The 18,558-nt window shown below is 41.1% G+C and overlaps 1 protein-coding gene across 3 annotated transcripts in view; it reads left to right on the top strand.

Moving 5' to 3' along the window:
* Nucleotides 1-18,254, top strand: part of psd2 (pleckstrin and Sec7 domain containing 2) — a 34,599-nt gene extending 16,345 nt beyond the window's left edge. The window contains exons 1-13 of one of the 3 annotated variants that reach the window (XM_020084190.2): nt 2,312-2,880; nt 7,714-7,911; nt 8,196-8,276; nt 9,543-9,655; nt 10,129-10,187; nt 12,358-12,447; nt 12,546-12,589; nt 12,710-12,900; nt 13,029-13,099; nt 13,556-13,713; nt 14,294-14,438; nt 14,770-14,913; nt 15,251-18,254. In XM_020084190.2, the coding sequence (XP_019939749.1) occupies nt 2,831-2,880; nt 7,714-7,911; nt 8,196-8,276; nt 9,543-9,655; nt 10,129-10,187; nt 12,358-12,447; nt 12,546-12,589; nt 12,710-12,900; nt 13,029-13,099; nt 13,556-13,713; nt 14,294-14,438; nt 14,770-14,913; nt 15,251-15,481 (1,575 nt within the window). In that variant the 5' untranslated portion in view covers nt 2,312-2,830 and the 3' untranslated portion in view covers nt 15,482-18,254. Of the gene's footprint in view, nt 1-2,311; nt 2,881-7,713; nt 7,912-8,195; nt 8,277-9,542; nt 9,656-10,128; nt 10,190-12,356; nt 12,448-12,545; nt 12,590-12,709; nt 12,901-13,028; nt 13,100-13,555; nt 13,714-14,293; nt 14,439-14,769; nt 14,914-15,250 lie in introns of those variants that run through there. The other 2 variants (XM_069532047.1, XM_020084181.2) reach the window with 2 other exon arrangements.
* Nucleotides 18,255-18,558: the final 304 nt, after the last annotated feature.

Below are 18,558 nucleotides of genomic sequence, written 5' to 3'. Positions count from 1 at the left end.
GTTTCCATATCAGAGAAGCAGCTCTGCCGTGTGCACTAATCTCTTTCATATACACTGTAGAGTGCAGAAACGCAAACACACAGAGAAAAAAGGGACACATGGACCAGCAGCATGCGTGCGTAAACAAAACTGTGCATAGGACTCATACATCCTAATGCTTTGCTTAATGACACAGATATTCTGAGCTCTTCATATCTATGTTTCACACTCTGGGTGTTTCTCTTTTTCTGTCTCTCTCTCTTGCATAGACCAGAGACACACACACACAGACACACACACACACACACACACACACACACACACAAACACACATACACACAAACATCTTTCGGGATGTCACTGTGGGAATAAAACCCTTTGCGTGGTTCTATAACGGTGGTGAAACATCCTGCAGATTATCCTCTCCTGGCTCTCGCTCCGGCAGTGATATGGACACACACACACACACACACACACACAGAGAATCACACACACACACAGAGAATCAAAAGCAGTAATACATACACATCTTTTTCCCCTCACCATAGACACACAAACACCAACTGAATAATTTCAGCACTGACAGATTTATCCCTGTATATTTATAGCTCGACTCAATGTTTCATGACACATCCCACTGTCTTACTATTCCAATGACTGTTTTGGCTGAATGAGGCTCCTCAGACCACAGACTTCACTCGTCTGAGCAGTCTGTCAACACTTCCTATATGCGTTCAGTGGAAGTTGAACCAGACTCTAAAACATTTGTGTCTGATTTTTTTTTTTTTCTTGTTCCGCTGTATGAATCTGTAGCAGATTTGTCAGATCAAGATGTTGTTGTTATGTTCCGTGCTTCAGTTCCACACCTGAACACAATTTATTTCACTCAGCTGAAAGAGGTCACCATTGTCTATTGTCTGCCACTTTGTGGCTGTTTTTTGGGCCCTTGGTTGTGTGCGTGTGTGCAATGAGAAGACACAGAGAAAGAAAGGGAAAGACAACAGACTATACTGGAATGTTGTGCCCAGACCAGTAAAGAAAAAGATATCATTTCACGAGAATAGTTGTATGTGTTAGAATACCACTTATTTGACAAGCTTTAAGTCTGCAGTATACTCTATAACAAATGTATTAATTTTAAACATCAGTTTATGTATTTTGAATTTAAATTGTCTCCCCAAGTTAGTACTATAGTTGTAGTATAATTTTAAATAATCAAGTAGGTTTAACTACTGAATATGTTTTGAGGAAGGGAGATTTTATGAACAATGGCACCTTGTAAAGAATGAAATGGATACAGTAATGGCAGTCTGTCGATTATAAAAAAAATCATTGAAAGAACAGTTAATAATTTGCAGCTTTACTGACACAAGAGGTGCATGATCAGCTACAAGAGAAAGCTTCAGTGACATTATATCTGTCTGTTATGGAGGTATAGAAATAGGATTGTTGCCTGGTGAGTTGTCTTGCCTGACTTTTTTGTATTGACTTTATTAGTTCCTGCAGATGACACATCTGGATGCCTGCTTCAATTACTTTCTGACTCTAAATTCTGTTCATCTGTCCATCATGTGTAAATGATAAAGGTTATCCATGAGTCATCAATGTTGTTGTTATCGTCAAGGAAATGTAGTCATTGTTGTCTGCTCCTAATAATCTGCTTTTAATCAGGTTGCAGTAAATGCCTCTTTGTGTCAGTTTTCATCCACCTCCACCTAAATGTTGTACTTTTGACCCTCCAGCTGCCTGCATGCTTTTTCTGTTGTTCTTGCACACATGTTTTCATTGCATCAAATAACTAACTAAAACCAAACAAACAAATGACAGAAATCATCTTTGAGAAGAATGATCTGATGTGAACCACTAAAGACCCTTTTCCACTGGTCAAAAACCCCTCCAACACCAACATCTGGCTTTGGTCTGCAGTGGGAATGCATACAATCGTGTCCATGTCAAATGACTGCAGTGATGGAAACGTGAGTGAGCTAATTTCTTCTTTTTATTTATTTGGAAAGTTTAGGTGTTGACGCTGCACCTTTCATTGTGTGACATTAATACTTGCATTGAACCGCCAGACGTTTGTGTACCAGTACCCGAAATCAAACAGAGAGACAAACCATAATGGCCCTGTTTTATCAAGTTAACCCACGTTTAAATAACCCGTGTTTCACTGTAGAACAGGCATAATGTGGGGGAGGTGGGATTTATGACTTATACTGCAGCCAGCCACCAGGGGGCGGTTAAAAGGCTTTGGCTTCACTTTTTGGGAGCACTCATGTCGTCCATCTTTATATATGGTCTAAGGTCTTTATTAGTATCTTGTATAGGCATGTTGAGTGGATACATTTCAATAACACAGAAAAAACATCATGCGGTGACTCCTGGAGAGAGCAGCCTGTTGAGTGAACGTCAGGAATCTAAAACCCAGGACATCCCGTTGATATTGACCTGAATCGCAAGGTCTCAGCTCCTCACTTTAACCCAGAGGAAGTGCTGTTGGCTGGGACACACAGGGCCATTGTGAAGCCCCCACTACGAACCAATTCATCGGGAACAGTCGCTCCGCCCCTGACATCCTCTCCTGTTCACTCAGCCAACAAACTTCAAGCGAAGGAACCCCACACGCTCCTGCCTGTTGACGCCGTCGTGGATTAACGCAACTCTCCGATCGATCATCATTTATAGGCTGTAATTATACGATGAGTTGATTTCCGCTTTGTAGAAATCACACTGGGCCTGAGGCGAAGTAACAGAACCGGAGCGATGCAGACTTTAGCGGCTGCCGGATGATGAGGCGGCGGGTCCGTAGCTCGCCTTCAACCGCTGATTTCCGAGGTCCTGAGAGACGATCATGTGGAAAGAGGAATATGATGTTCACTTCGACTTTCTGCTGCATCTCCTGTGAGTGTTACACGTCCTCACACCAGGTTGTTGAAGGGTTTCACGTCCAGATGGGTGGGAACATTAATGTAATGCTGCGTGGCAAAATGGAAATAGTGAGGCAGCTGTAACTTTACTCTGAGGAAATTCAACACGGTACTTCTACAATATTCCTGCAGGGACTTTAACCTTTTCGTAAAAAAAAAAAAAAAAAGAAGAAGAAAAATGGTTAAGAGTACATTTACGTTTTGTTTTACATCTCATTTGATGAAGCCATACAAAGAAAGTTCTTGTGAATCACTGTTGAGGATTTAAAGAACATTTTAACTTTACCATAAATGTACCATACATTTCAGAATCAGAAAGATATTTACTGTCACTATACTTTGGTACAATGGAACTGTAAGAGATTTATTTTTTAAATATTAAAATATAGAGAAATGTAAGCATCTAATAAAAAAACAGGAAAAGAGTGTACAAAGAGTACTGGCAGCAATACATTCAATCCTACCTTGATTTCATCATATCTTTATCTGTACTTATTGAATTGTATTGCATGTAATAATGAGTTATAAGATTCGTAAGTCAGCCGTCACCACTTGTTCCACAAAGGGATACAGAGGTTAGGGGTGCAACTAGCAATTATTAATATTGTCACTTATTCAGTTATTAATCTTGTGATTAATCTATTCTATAAACATTTACTAAATTGATGAGTTCATGAAATGTCAGAAAATAAAGACTAGTACCCATCACAAGCTCTTAAAGCTCAATAATGTCTAAAAACTGAGTATGTCCAACAGTTCAAATGACAAATATTACATTATATTATTTATAAGAATGTAAAAAGAGAATTTGCAACCAGTGGTCTTATAATAACCCACATTTTTAACGATATATTCAAAGTATGGATTTGTAGCCTCATTACTCACAAACAATACATTTTTCAGTAACCTTATTCATTATTTCTAAATTGCAACTAGCAGTTTTAACACAGTATGTGTATAAAGTACAGTTTGGCCTTGCCTAATGTATCATCACTGTCAACAGCTCTCAAACAAAAAAGTCCCCAAAAAGATGCAAAAACCTAAATGTGCTGGTAACGTGATTGGTTGACCATCAGTTAACGGACATAGTTGGTGCAATCATCCGAACACTAGTTGAATGTATAAATCAGAGTCAGATTTTGTCGCTGTATTTGTCTTATTTTACACACAACAGTCCAGTGTTGCAACAGTGTTTTGTGGTGATTGTATTTACAAGCCACAGCAGAAAACACGACAAAACAGACAAACATGAAGTTCCTCCACTGAATGTTTGTGTTTCTAAAGTTTGTCTACACTCTACCTCTGTCAACTGCTGATCAGTGTTTACCAAAATAAGAGAAACATCTGTGAGCTAACAGAATTTCGTAATCCAGGTAATCCCATAATTGTTGATTACTCACACAGCCCCTGCCACTGAGACCCTCTGCTTCACACACACACACACACACACACACACACACACTTACACACACACACTTACACACACACACACACACACACACTCACACACTCACACACACACCTTGCATGCAAGACACACCTTTGTAGGTGTGTCCGGAGAACAGATATAAAAGATTAGCATGTGACTCACTGGCATGCACCATCATGCCGCCAATCTCTGACACACTGGCGCACACAGACTGTGGTCTCAGTGGTGGTGGTGGCAGTGTGTGGCCTGGGGATACACAATTGTGCCTTTGGATGGACCAGTAGTTTTTCTGTGTGCCACTTGGCCGGCAGTAACACCAAGTATCTTGGCAGAAAAAGCCCACTCTAGATAACTGACATGTCATATTGTGTCTATCTCACTATTATTTTGTGTTTCTCAGTGTGTCTATGTTTGTTCTGTTACTGCCAGACGGGTGGGGGAGCATCGGGGGAGCCCAGCATCGTTTTAGCCTCGTGACTGATATGAGATTTGAATGATTTATGAGGCCTTTCCGAGTCTAGTGAATTAATACAGTCAGACAAGTGAAGGCAATTTCACTGCAGACACAGCCAGATATTGTTTTGATGGTTCACCACTGACTCATTTTATTTATGCATGTATGTGGCGGGCATTTGTGTAACATGCACAGGCTATATTCCTGTCCATCAATTTTTCCATTTTCAACCACTTGTCTGGGTCTCCAGGGGGATCTTGCGACTTTTACCCACATTATGTGTGATATGCACCATTGAGCATGTTTTGGGACTGCCCAGTGTTCTCCTCTTCATGGGACGTGTCTAGAATATCTCTGGTGGGAACTGTACAGGAAGCATTTAATCAGATCCCCAGACCACCTCAGTTTGATCCTTCTCCCAACCAAAACGCAGTGAGTTTACTCCGGATATACAGTACAAGCCCCCCACCCTGTCCCTAAGGATGAGCCCTGGCTAGTTGCAAATCAACCAGCTTTCCCTTGACTCTTAACTTCAGTCTTGTTGTCATTCTTGGCAGCAAGAGTTTGCACGACCCACCTCATCACAGTTGAGGGGTTCATGTGTTCATCTGACCCTGGGACCTGTGTTGATGGTGGCAGTAGCCCTGGGGTCTCCCAGGGCAAACTGCTCCATGGTCAGGCTCCAGATGAAGATTAATTCTGAGACACTAATGAATCAGCCAAGACAGGGAAGTGTAACCTTGCCTAGAGCAGGGCCCTTTGAAGAGGTCAGCTGTAAGAACGTTGTGCATGGTCAGCCATTCAGCATGTGAAGGCAGGGGCCTGACTCCTGACCATGAAAACTGGCTGTTTTTTGTATTTTGTTTATTTGCAGCTTTTTGTTTTTCACACCAGTCTGTGAAAAACATCCTTGGATTACTCGACTGTCATTCTTTGTAATTGTAGCACAGGGCACTTCCGCTGTATCCATGGTAACCGGCAAACCCTTACAACAGCAGTGTGTAATGTATTGAATTTGCAGGGTAATGTAATTGGGCTGATCAGATTATGCAAAAAAACATCTGAATCATCTGGTGAGATCACTGACGGATGCACACAGATGCACACACAGATAAGACAAATGAGGAAATGGCCTTTAGACTCATGGAAGTTATTGAGTACGTGCTTTCTACAGAAATAAAACAGAAACAGTTTGTGGCTTTTTTTCCCTATTTGCTGAGTTGTATGTGAATAAAAAAGTAATTTTATTTTATTTACGTTCTATTTCTTTAGAAGCTGATTGGCATGAATGTGCATTCAAAAAATTAATTTTAATCATAAATACAATATATAACCAGTTAAGACTAAAAAACATTGCATGAGGATTTAAAGTCAAATAAAAAATGCTAATTAACTTCCTACCGATGGACGGAGCTCACACATCTTCATCCAACCTCCTTACTAAGTCATAAATAAATAATTAGGGAACTAATTAATACTCTGCATCGATCGTCTCCGTTCTGTTGATGACACTTAAACAGTTAAGGGATGGTGTGGGGTCTTGTTCTGATCAGACGGTTTATCAGACTGTGTCCTTCAGTGCCACACTGCAGGGATGGACCCATTAACTCCGCCAAGGAGGTTTTCACCCCTGTCCATTTGTATTTGCTAAAACCACTGGACCAATCACCATGAAACCTGGTGGAAGGATGTGGTATTGGTTTCTTTATGATTGTGAGGTAGGGCATTTTTCCAATTGATGAATAAAATCCGGACACACTTAAGGGGACTGATGTCTCTGAGCATGTGCAATTTCTTGTGGCTCTGATTTGTGTGTTTTGAGAAAATAACCCTGCTCATTAGTTTGTGTAATTTGGTGCAGATCGAAATAACAATGTGGATCCAGTTAATTTAAATGTGGTTTCTAAGGGGACTGTTGGGCCTTGGTGGAGTAATGAACTCTACTGAGAGACATTTTAGTTTCCATTCATGTAAGAAAGCAAGTGGAATCAAAAAATTATTTTCTATTAATGTTAGAAAGTGCTTTAAAATAACATTGGCAGCTGTTGGAAATCTAGAAAAGAAAGAATCTGGACAGAGGCTGTTTACATAATCATCACTACTTGTTTATAATTCAGCGTATCTGAACAACTTTCAGTTTTACTTTGAGACGTGTGTGTGCACTACAGTTGCAGAGCATCATGCAGACTTTGCAAGTCATGACTTGGCAGTGGTAGCTGGATGCTCACTCTCATGTCCTGAATTTCTCTTTTCTTTAACCTTAACTAATCCTGCTGGGATGATAGAATACATTGAGTCTTTCAAAGAAACGCCCTGCTGCTTACTCACACAGATACACCCATTGCAATCCAGTTGTACTCAGTGAGCATGAAAGAAAACAATTATCTTCTGTAAAAGGTTGGGTGATTTGCTCGGGGGGCGATATATAGGAGTAGTTGAAGCCAAAGAGAGAGAGAGAGAGCATTATTTGTTCACCACCACTTCAGGGGACTTTTAAAAATGAAAAGCTCACACTTTTACTTCTTAGTGACATTTGCCTGAAATAGGGGGATGGAAGAGAAGAAAGGAGCGATTAGTTTTTATATCACAGTACTTAAATTCAGATCATGTTGGAGGTTAACAGTGTGAGATTAGTGGGGCCTTTAAGAAGAGATTGCAGCAGGTGAAATCTGCGTCAGCATTATAATCAGATCCTCTGCATTAAAGCAGGACACTAAGTGACAGTGAAAGTGGGTCAGTGTCAAAATAAGTCATTTAAAGCTCATTCTACTTTTGTTTGTGTGTATGTGAACATATGTTTATATAATTGAGTTCCACTCTCAGCAGTTCAGTTTCCTCTTCTAACTCCATGTGCTCTATTCATTAACCTGGGCACCTTGCTTGTTTGTGTGTATGTCTGTTTGTCTGGATGTCTCCTCCCCCAGTGATGCCAGCCTCACAGACGTCCTGTCTGACTCAGAGGAGTGTGATTTGGGCAGTCTGGAGCGTTTGGAGCGCGGCAGCACCGACACACTGGCCAATGGCTGCCGAGTCGACTATGAGGCCGCCAAGAGGCTTGCCAAGCGCCTCTATCACCTCGAGGGCTTTAAACGCTGCGACGTGGCCAGACACCTGGGCAAGAAGTGAGCATGCACACACACACAGAAACACATGCGCACACCGTCTGCTAATAGACTGAGAATTCACCAGAAACCGGAGAACATGTTTAAATTTTGACATAACTGTTCAATTTATATGGGACACAGAGACTCAGACAAAGGAATGTATTGATCCCAGGTAAAATGATACAAACACATGATCAGAATATGCTTAAACATGACAACATGTCAAAAAACATTTATGTAATACTTTCATACTTCTCACTGCCACGTGGATGTGCTGATTCTCTCTCTCTCTCTCTTTGCAGTAATGAGTTCAGCCAATTGGTGGCTTCAGAGTACCTGAGTTTCTTTGACCTCTCTGGCCTGTCACTGGATCGAGCCCTGAGGTAAAAGCCATAGACTTTATATAAAAAAGGGTAAAGCACAGTCAGCACATGGTAGCCTATGAGTATAATATAGCTGTGTGCTAATCATGCTGCTGTGTCAAGAAGAGTTAGCCGGCTGACAGCTGCGGAGTGAATCACTGCCTTGTACCTGACATTTTGCTGTTTCAAACTGCTGCCCTCAGTGCCAGGGTGTCACCATGTGTACACATCAGACTGCAAACTTCAAAAAGTTACACGAAACATACTCAAGGTCCTGCATTTATTTCTGTGTTGTTTGATTATCCAGTATTGTTTGTTTATTACTAGACGTGACAATGTGGTTGGTATTGCTTTCACCTTGTGTGTGTGTACTGTGTACGCCATTGTGCCGTTTATCCCACACACTGCTCTTCTGGAAGAGCAGACATATAACAATGTATGTTTAGGTGTGAGGTTTCTGAAGAAATGACAGATTAGAAAAGTGTGGGTGGGGGGTATACATCATGACGGGGTCAGCTATGTGTGTGTAATTTGCAGATAGGATGACTGAGTACTTGTGCAACAGCAAATGTTCCATGGTTGCAACGTTGTGCCAAACATATATGTGCCTGGGATGGTAACATAGAGCGGGAGAGTAATTGTATTTATTGTTTTGTTTATGTGTGTTTTTCTTTTTTCATTTATTCAGGATATTTTAATATTTTTAATTCTCATTCAAATGTCAGACTAAATATTCTTTAGAATTAAGTTCATTGCTCTTTCAGAGGGTGCATGCGCATGGTTTTAGTTAATTATAGGTTCATGTGACAAGCCTACTTTAATACCTTTTTAATAATGCACCAAGTTTTTCTTGCACAGTTTACAACTTTAGTTCTCTGAGAATTTCTTACGATCAATTTCAAAACTGCAAGAGGGAGTGTTTCCATCCTTAAGGATGTGCTATTGATGAATCCATTAGTTGTTCAGTCTAGTAAATACAAAATAAAAAACTAGTCCAAGGGGATCTGTTCACATGTCTTCTTATCCAACCAAACATTCAAATGCCCAAAATATATTTTTGCACGGTAAGACATGGGTAACAGAAGATAAATAGTGATATCTAACAAAAGTGCAATGGGATTTCAACAGCAAACGTTACACACAGAGACAAAAAGATAATTGATCAACTATTTTTCTCTGATTACAATATTTCATCAATTCTCCACAGATGTAATTTACATTAATAAAGTCATGTATGAGATGCATTACTGGAAAATATTTGACCTTGTGTTGTTGTTTATGTGACAGAAACTTCTTAAAGGCCTTTCCACTGATGGGAGAGACCCAAGAGAGAGAGAGGGTCCTGGTCCACTTCTCCAGACGCTTCTGCCACTGCAACCCACAGACATCCTCCTCAGAAGGTCAGAGCAGTGAGGGGGATGATGATGATGCATAAACCTTAAAAGATGAAAATGCATCTTAGCATGGAAGATTTTAGTGATGACATGATCTCATGAACCTCATGTTCAGTGTTTCCACTTCTATTCATACATTAGAATTATTATAAACTGTTGTCATGTGTGTTTACATTTCCTTAGCTTTGATATTTGATCCCAGAGGCCTTAGATAGTTAATAATAATGATAATTATAAATATTGAAGACTGAAAAGCCTCATTACAGATAATATTGAATAAAGCATGTGTGTCTGAAACAAGTGAATGTTTTTAAAGGAAAACACTGATGTTCAATGCAGCTCTGCAGAGGTGATTTGTCTCTGCCTTTATCATGAAGGAATGTGTGGCATTGCATTTCCGAGTTTGCGTGTGTGTCTGTGTACGTGTACATGCGTGTGCAGTATGAAATTTAACTGACCTCAACCATTTCCCTCTGCAGATGGAGCCCACACATTAACCTGTGCTCTGATGCTGCTTAACACTGACCTACATGGACATGTACGTACTGAACTTCTTTATCTTTTTAATCCAGGAGATCTCCTTGTTTTCTAATCTGCACATAAAACAATACATTAAGACATTTCTATGTCAGAGTTGGCATTACTCCATTCACAACTTCTTTTCTTTCATTCCACTTATTCTCGGTTCTCTCCCTTTCGCTCTGTCACTCTCTATCCCTCTCCCTTCTGCGGCCTACTTTCTGACCTGTTTCTGTCTCTTCTCTCCTCAAATAGTCTCATCTGTTCAGTTTTAAACTGGAGCACTGTGGTCTGGGCAACACAACACTCCACAGTATCATTGGTCCTGCTCTTTGGCTTTTCCTCGACCCTCCCGCTCAGTAGTACTTCTAGAGAATGTCCCTCCTCTAACTAATATCCTGTCTCTCTTTTCAATTTCCCTTTCCTCCTTTTCAAACCCTTTCCCCTGCTAACCAAATCTGGTCCCTGGTCTCTGTCTGCCCCTGCAGGTGGTAAGTATACCTATAGTCCTATAACATCGGTTTCTCCTCCTGTCAGCAACAACAGCATTTAAGTCATACCTTTAAATGAACACTTATACACTTATATTAATTTTTAATCATTGTTGTTTAGAGACAAAAAATAACTTTTAGGTGCATAAATATTTTTAATGTTCAGTTGCTGATTTTGCCGAAATAAATTGCAGTATTGGTACCTAAATTATAAATTATTATTAATAATTATTATTATTATAATAATTAAATATTCATTTTATTTTAAACCACTAGTCAATGCAATGCTTCATTGTGGACTAGTTCATCTGTGGGTTTAGCACAGTGCAGGAATAAAGCAGCCTACGACAAATCTGCTGCAGGGGGCGCAAACAGTTGACAAGTCATAGTTGTCATGCATGACCTTATCACTGAAGTGTGTGTGCTACAGCAGCAGACGTTTTGATAGAGCAGGAGCCATAAAGAAACATGGTGGTACGACCAGATTCAGATGCTCGACTTAAATCAACAGCATGGAAATATAAGATAAAACCATTAGCTGCAAAAGGAGAAGCGCAACAGAGTAGACAATTGGAGAATTCTCTAAACATGCTTTCACCGACCAGCAAATGTCTTATCCCTCCTCACACACTGCAAAGTTCCAGAAAAATATTTATATAATACGATTAATCGATTAGTCGGCTACTTTTTGGGAATAGTACCGACTCTAATGCAGTAGTCAAGAATCCCCAATGGGTTATAGAAACCCTCATTTTATAACAGGAGCCATTGGTATATATTAAGAGTACACTGTCCTGCAGCCGTTACATAAAAATATGAATTAATTTAACAGAGCAGTTCATCCAGATAAAATAAAGCTGTGAAATACAGCACTTTACATATTTGTGGTTATAAACTGAAATGTTTTGAGTGTTTTGTAATTTTCATAGAAAAGAGCTGTGACGTGGCCTCATCAGAGGAAAATGTGAATAATAAGGCCACAACCAAAATCATTTTTTTTCTATCAGGGGTGAATCAAATCAGTTTCAGTTCCACATCTGTTGTTTGTTTAGGTTAAAGAGCTGATTCATGCAGTAAGACGCAGTTCTACATTCCCACTAATGATGCATCATAATTAGAGGCTCAAACACAAAGAAAGGTGTGACACTAACAAAGCTCAAACTGAGGTACAACCTAACCCACCACCACTGCCAGTAGACCTCCAGCAGCATATCAGCGCCATTCAGTGGATGGTTGCAAAACTGCATCCAGGTCAGTGTAGATATAAGGGGCTGAAATCCTCAGGTGATAGAATTTTTAAACGTCTGTGAATATTGAGCCAAGTAAAAAATGTAAACATTTTGCTGCATATACACTCAAAAAAATGAAGGCAAAACATTTTGGCAAGGTGAAATTTAATCTTTACGTTAAAGTGTCCTGAGCGTCCACTAACCAGAAGTTTGGCAGTTCAATCCCAGTCTCCCCATTCCACATGCCAAAGTGTCCCTGGACAAGATACTGACCCCCAAATTGCCCAGGCGCTCTGCCTGCAGCGTGTTGTATGATAGAGAAAGTGCTGTGTTAATGGGTGAATGGCAAAACTGTACTGTAATGTGCTTAGAGTGGTCATCAAGATTAGAAAAGTGCTATATAAATATAGAAAATTATTAATAGTCATTGTTTTGTTGGTTTGTTTCTGTTGGTTTCTCCTTGCCTCAGAACATTGGGAAGAAGATGTCCTGCCAACAGTTTATCAGTAACCTAGACGGCCTCAACAACGGCAAAGACTTTCCCAAAGACTTATTAAAGGTACAGATCTCTTCCTGAGAGAACAAATCGGTCACCCTCACCCTTTGTTTGTCTTTACATATTCAAATTAACCATTAATTATTGCTTCTTCTACACAGGTTTTATATAACTCCATCAAGAATGAGAAGCTTGAGTGGGCAGTGTGAGTATAGCATTTTGTTTATCGACAGGCAAAGTCTTTGGCCTTTGCAAGTTTTCAGGAGTAAGCACCTTTGAATATGTGCTACTTAGGTTATCTGAATGAGTCTTTGTGTGTCTGCAGCGAGGAGGAAGAGCTGAGGAAGAGCCTGTCAGAGCTGGTGGAGGAGCAATGCGAGGGCGGGAGTAAACGTGTTACCAGGGTAACGGACGGCAATAACCCTTTCATCGCAATCCCTATTCTCTTGAACGCTGTCACCTACAAACATGGAGTGCTAAACCGCAAGAGCCATGCTGACATGGATGGCAAACGCAGTGAGTTTATCTGGAAAACACACACACACACACACACTAACACACACACACAAGGTCGACTTTTGTTACCAAATACTCACTAAAGGTACTACAAAAGTATTATTATTTTTTATTGTCCTTTCCCCCAGCCCCGAGGGGTCGCCGTGGTTGGAAGAAGTTCTATGCGGTCCTGAAAGGGATGATCTTATATCTCCAGAAGGTACGTCCTCTGCTTCGTTACCATAGAAACACACATCCTCCACTGCTGTCACTGCGGTGGTGGAGGCCTCTCGCTGCTCTGGTGTGTGTGTGTGTGTGTGTGCGCGCGCGAGTGTGTGTGCGTGTGTTCGCGCGCGAGAGAGAGAGTTAAGGAGAGCGTTAAGAGGGGAATGAGGCATGGCTGCTATAGTGTGTGTTTGTCTCCCCCTGCTGGTAGGAAGTCTTCACTGTCCACATCAGCTTGAGAAACATTCAACCAATATTTATTTCTGTTATAAGCAGTGTAACATTACGTTTTACCTTGGATGTGTGTTTAAAGGAGTGTTTGCCGTAATGTACAGTCTTCAGATACACACCAAGTAAAAGCTGCTCTTCTTAGGGTCTCGTGCCTGCATATTTTGTCATGTGCCAGTCATGATGTAACACCTTTGACCCACAATTTCTCTTGTCTTGTTAGGATGAGTACAAACCAGATGCTGACATTTCAGAGGTGGACCTGAAGAACGCAGTGCGAATCCATCACTCTTTAGCCACTCGTGCCACTGACTACAGCAAGAGGGCCAACGTACTGAAGCTAAAAACGTCAGACTGGAGAGTGTATCTGCTGCAGGCCCCGTGAGTAGTTCAATCCATCACATAACAAACTATTTCAACTGAAAAGACCAGGAAATAAAACGTAAAGTACGAGTTAAAATGCCCTTTTAGTGGAATTTATCTTGTGTAAACTGGATCCATTTATTTTTCTGGTGTTGAAAAATGTTTTTGCTTTGTACATAGACCATATCGAAACTAACTTGCAAGTTCCAATTTATGAATGAAACCCATAAAGTGTAAATTTTTTTCAATGATAAGGTTTAGATTTTGGATCGAGGCACACAATAAGACATTTTCATATTTCATATTTTTATGCTCAGATTGAAAAGGTCTTTAAAATAAAATGGAAACCCCCCTAATGTCAACATGGTGGTTGAGAGAGATGATTTAGAGCTGATAATATGATTTAATGATTAAACTACTCACTGTTAATTGGAACACTTATCTATTTTGCTGTAGTTGTCTTCACTTATTTGAATCCTCCAGATGTGAGAAAACATCTGTGTGATGTGAGAGAAAGCAGAGTGAGTTTCATCCTCTGATCCCACCATTTATCACCCCCTCATGCTCCTCTCTCTCTCTCCCCCCTTTCTCACTCCAGGAGTGAGGAGGAGATGATGTCCTGGATCTTCCGGATAAACCTGGTGGCAGCGCTGTTCTCAGCCCCAGCCTTCCCTGCTGCCATTGGCTCCATGAAGAAATTCTGTCGGCCCATCCTGCCATCTTCATCCACCAGACTCAACCAGGTACACACACATACACACACACACACACACACACACACACACACAATGGAACAGGAGCAGTAAGGTTTATACGTCACTGCTCTCTAGATATAAAATATATTGTTGCCAATACTACAATCAGTATCTAGGCGCAGGTGGTATATTTTATACATTATATATATTTTTCTTTGTATATTTCCCTGGTAACTCCCTGCAGCGTGCACAATACTTTTTAAAAAAAACCTCTGCACAGGGTTGGACAATTTTACATGTTCTATTTGTGTCTGCATACATCTGATAGGCTGTTTTGGGGGTTCATTTGTGTGTCTGTGTGTCTGTTTGATTGGTGCAGGAGGAGCAGCTGCTGAGTCACGAGAACAAGCTGAAGCAGATGAGCCTGGAGCTGGAGGAGCACCGAAAAAACACTCCCTCAGTTGACCCCAAAAGCCGGGAGTGGGAGGAGCACCGGCTCAAAGAGCACTACCTAACATACGAGGTACAGGCTCTTTTCATTTTTGTGTTTTTATTTTCTATCCAGAAAGCAGCCAAGAGACTCTATGTTCTATTATATCCATATAATGTGTATTCTGTTTTTTAAAGTGTATACTTTAGTAAAAAAAATCTACCACTGTTATAACAATTTAAATGTTTAAAGCGTCTTCATATTTGTGTCTCATATACAAAAATATTGAGCAAAACCCCAAATGATTTTTGATCTGGCATACATTAAACAAGTTGCAAAGAAAGTGTATCTAGACTGTTTCAGACCAGGTCCTTGTTGTGACGTTTGAACACACATTTCTCTGTCCTCCATCTTCTCTCTCTCTGAGCAGAAGACTCGCTATGAGACGTACATCAGCCTCTTGCAGGCCAAAATTCGTGCTGAGACGGACGACCTGGAGAAGATAGAGGCGAGCGTGATGGGTGGCATGTTCATGGAGGGCGGCCTGGCTGGCCGCGAGTGCCTCCTCCGCAAGACACAGTCCTCCCCGTCCATCAGCCAGGCTCACAGCGGACTGAACGGGAGAGCCGCTGAATGCACTACCCCAGGACAGAGGAGCTGAGGGGAGGGAGGAGCATGAGACGCCACGGTCCACAAACGCAACGTCCGTCTAAGCCAAACTACAGTAGTTTAATAACTCCTTACTGGGTTCTTTGTTAGTGTTCCTCCCGTTGTACTTACAGTAAGAGAGAGTGGGCAGGAGCAGGAGAAACATCTGTCACTGCCCCTCCCAGAATTTATCAACCCCGGTGATATGTTTCTGTCTTTGAGCAATAGATGAAGAGGATGAAGAACCCAACCCCCGCTACCCAATGAGTGACCCTGTCAAACCTCAGTTCTTTGAACTTTTATTATTGCACATTTAATCGATCATAACTGTGATCTCGCAACCTTCATCAGTATTATTTTTAAAAACTCTAAGCGATGCAGCTGTCTTTCGTTGACACTTGTTCGTTATGAGCAGAAGTTTGAGTATTTTATTATGTATTAGTTAAAGGCCAGAAAGGTAACAAAGAGAAAGACGGCTTTCTGTCCTGTCCTTTATCAGACAGAGACTGACATGGACAAGGTGGACATGGTACTACTGTAGCATTTTGGCCTTTTTCCCACCTATGTAAAAACACCCAGCCACTCACAGGCGTATGTATGGACCTAGAAGTGTGTGAAGACACAACATATCTGTTCCTGGAGTTACGAAAAAACTCTTAAGAGAACTTCTCAGAAGGATCGAGTCTCTGCCATGTATAGCATATTTATTTATTTATTTAATTATCCTTTATTCTGCCCAGGGAGAGTTCACACAGAGTGGCCATTCCATTGCCACAGTCATACAGTTACATACAGTAAATCCCTATACATTTAGGAGCTACCACATAAATCCATGGTTTTAACTGAGCTTCTCCACCAGAGAAACTGGAGGTTGAGTGCCTTACCCAAGGGCACCTCGGCACTAGCTGTTGAGGGATTTCAAACGTGTCACACAGAGAGAACACAAGTCCGCTTACGTAATTTTTGGCTACCGCTGCCCCCAATACTGAAACGTATCCAATAATTCTGCTCTGAAAAACCTAAAAATTACGTGAATGAATGAAAGCACTGTGTCATTTACCTTACACACGTCTGTTCTTGTCGCAGCTGATACATAACAACATAAGGCTGGGTGTGAGGTTTCTAAAGATTGATGTGAAGGGCAGAACAGGAACGTGTGGGTGAGAGGTATACAGTTTGAGTGGGTGATATTGTGTGTGTGTGTGCGCTTGCTTTTTACAGTAGATGAGATTTTTTAGCTGTAGGCGACAGGAAGAAGTAAATATAGCAGGGTCATGTCTGAATGAAGAATTTATTTAGCATGTTCGGTCAGAAACCGTCCACTGGTCTTATTCTGCTGAATGAGACTGCCGTCAAATCCAGGCCTGGATCTCTCAAAAGCGTCTTCAGCACAAAGGCAGCCGTCATGAGCCTCCCCATGCACACAGCTGTGCAGACGTGCAGTTGTTTGCACATTTGTACATTCACTGCACGTAATCACAGAAGAACATCATATTAGAAGTTCCAGGCCTCCATAACAGTCATTCACATTATAAGTTTGTGCACCATCAGAATTATTTCAAGCTGTTTAAAAAAACTACCTACTGTTGCTTTAAACAGAAAAACGACGACTGCTCTTCATTTACAACACGTGACTTGGACCTATTATAGCTTGTTTGGACTTGTATTGGACATTTCCCTGTACTGGTGTTTTCCTTCTGCTGCCATCATTCCCACTAGATGAAGATGTTTTTGAGAAAACAGGCCCTGGTCTGTCTTAGACAGAGACTGGCTGATTGGAGAGTGTAGCAGCAGGACTGCTTGGGCTTAGCATACTAAAGTCAAGAAACCTGTCAGCATTCTGGAAAGCAGAGAGGAAGAGTAGCAAAACAGCTCCACATGGGTGACAAAGAGGAGGAGGAGAGACTTGTTTTCTAAGAAGAGACTGGTTCGGCCTTCTTAGTAAGGCCGCATCTGGCAGCCAAGAATGGGCAAAACAGACATCGAGCACATTTTTCAGAGCAGAGGAACACATGGAAGGAGGACTTGTTAAATGTTCTGAGGAGGTGGGGATGGGGTGGGAGGGATGGCTACTGCTGTTTGTGAGCACCTTAATTGATCTTTCCCCCCCCCAACATACACACACACACACACACATACAACACAATGCACACAACATTCCGCTTTCTGAGTAGTTTGTTTATGACACAACTGTAGACCATTGAGCTTAGTCCCCCCCTCGCTCAGCCTCAGCGTGGCACAGAAGCAATTACCAGAGGTGTGGATCCACAGTGAGAATAATCACACAGTATCTGGACGCCGTGCTTCTGCTGCTTCGTATATCATATTATTAGTGACCGGTGGGGTCTGAGATCCCTTTGAGACTTGGCTGGAAACCTTAGAATCACAGCTGGAATCCTTGAACTGGATCCTTGTACAGACCAAAATGCTGAAGCAGAGCTGAGTTTTGAGAGAGGAAGTACCGTTTTATAAAGCTGTATTGATAGAATAAAACTGCTTTCTTACAGGGAGACTTCCCCTAATAGTCACTTTGCCTGTTGTGCTAACCATTGTTTCCCAATGTTCTAGGTTAGGCCTGTGCCGTAATATAGGATTGTGACAAAAACATTTCTTGATTGTTCTGTTTTATTTAAAAAAATGACAACTTCGGCACTTTGATGTCTGCAATGGATCTTTCTGTTGGTTTTGTTTATATTGAACTGTTTTTGACAGGATGCTCATACTATGTAAAGAACATATTTACTGAATATTTAGTCTGTGCTTCATAAAGTAAGCTTTTATACAGATGAACGTGGTTGTGATTTATTGAGTATCAGCTCAGAACTTTTTCATATTATAGCAAAGTAGACATTTGGTACACTGAGTAATTTCACTCTTTGGAGGATGGTCATTAAATAGCCTGCAGGTAAGAGCTCATTGTCAAATACAGAATCAAACAACTGTTGTACCAAAGTTTTTAAGTACCAATAGCCACAGACAATAAGCTGAAAAGCATACATCATCTTAGCAGTATGTAACACAGTGAGGAGCTCAGCTGCAACCCAAATCAGAAAGCAAGCATCATGAAACATTAACCCGTAATCTTTGAAT

This window comes from Paralichthys olivaceus, chromosome 9, assembly GCF_024713975.1.
Source record: "Paralichthys olivaceus isolate ysfri-2021 chromosome 9, ASM2471397v2, whole genome shotgun sequence".
NCBI lineage: Eukaryota > Metazoa > Chordata > Actinopteri > Pleuronectiformes > Paralichthyidae > Paralichthys > Paralichthys olivaceus.
Note: the sequence above shows the minus strand (reverse complement) of the source record. Positions and strands in the feature narration are given on the sequence as shown.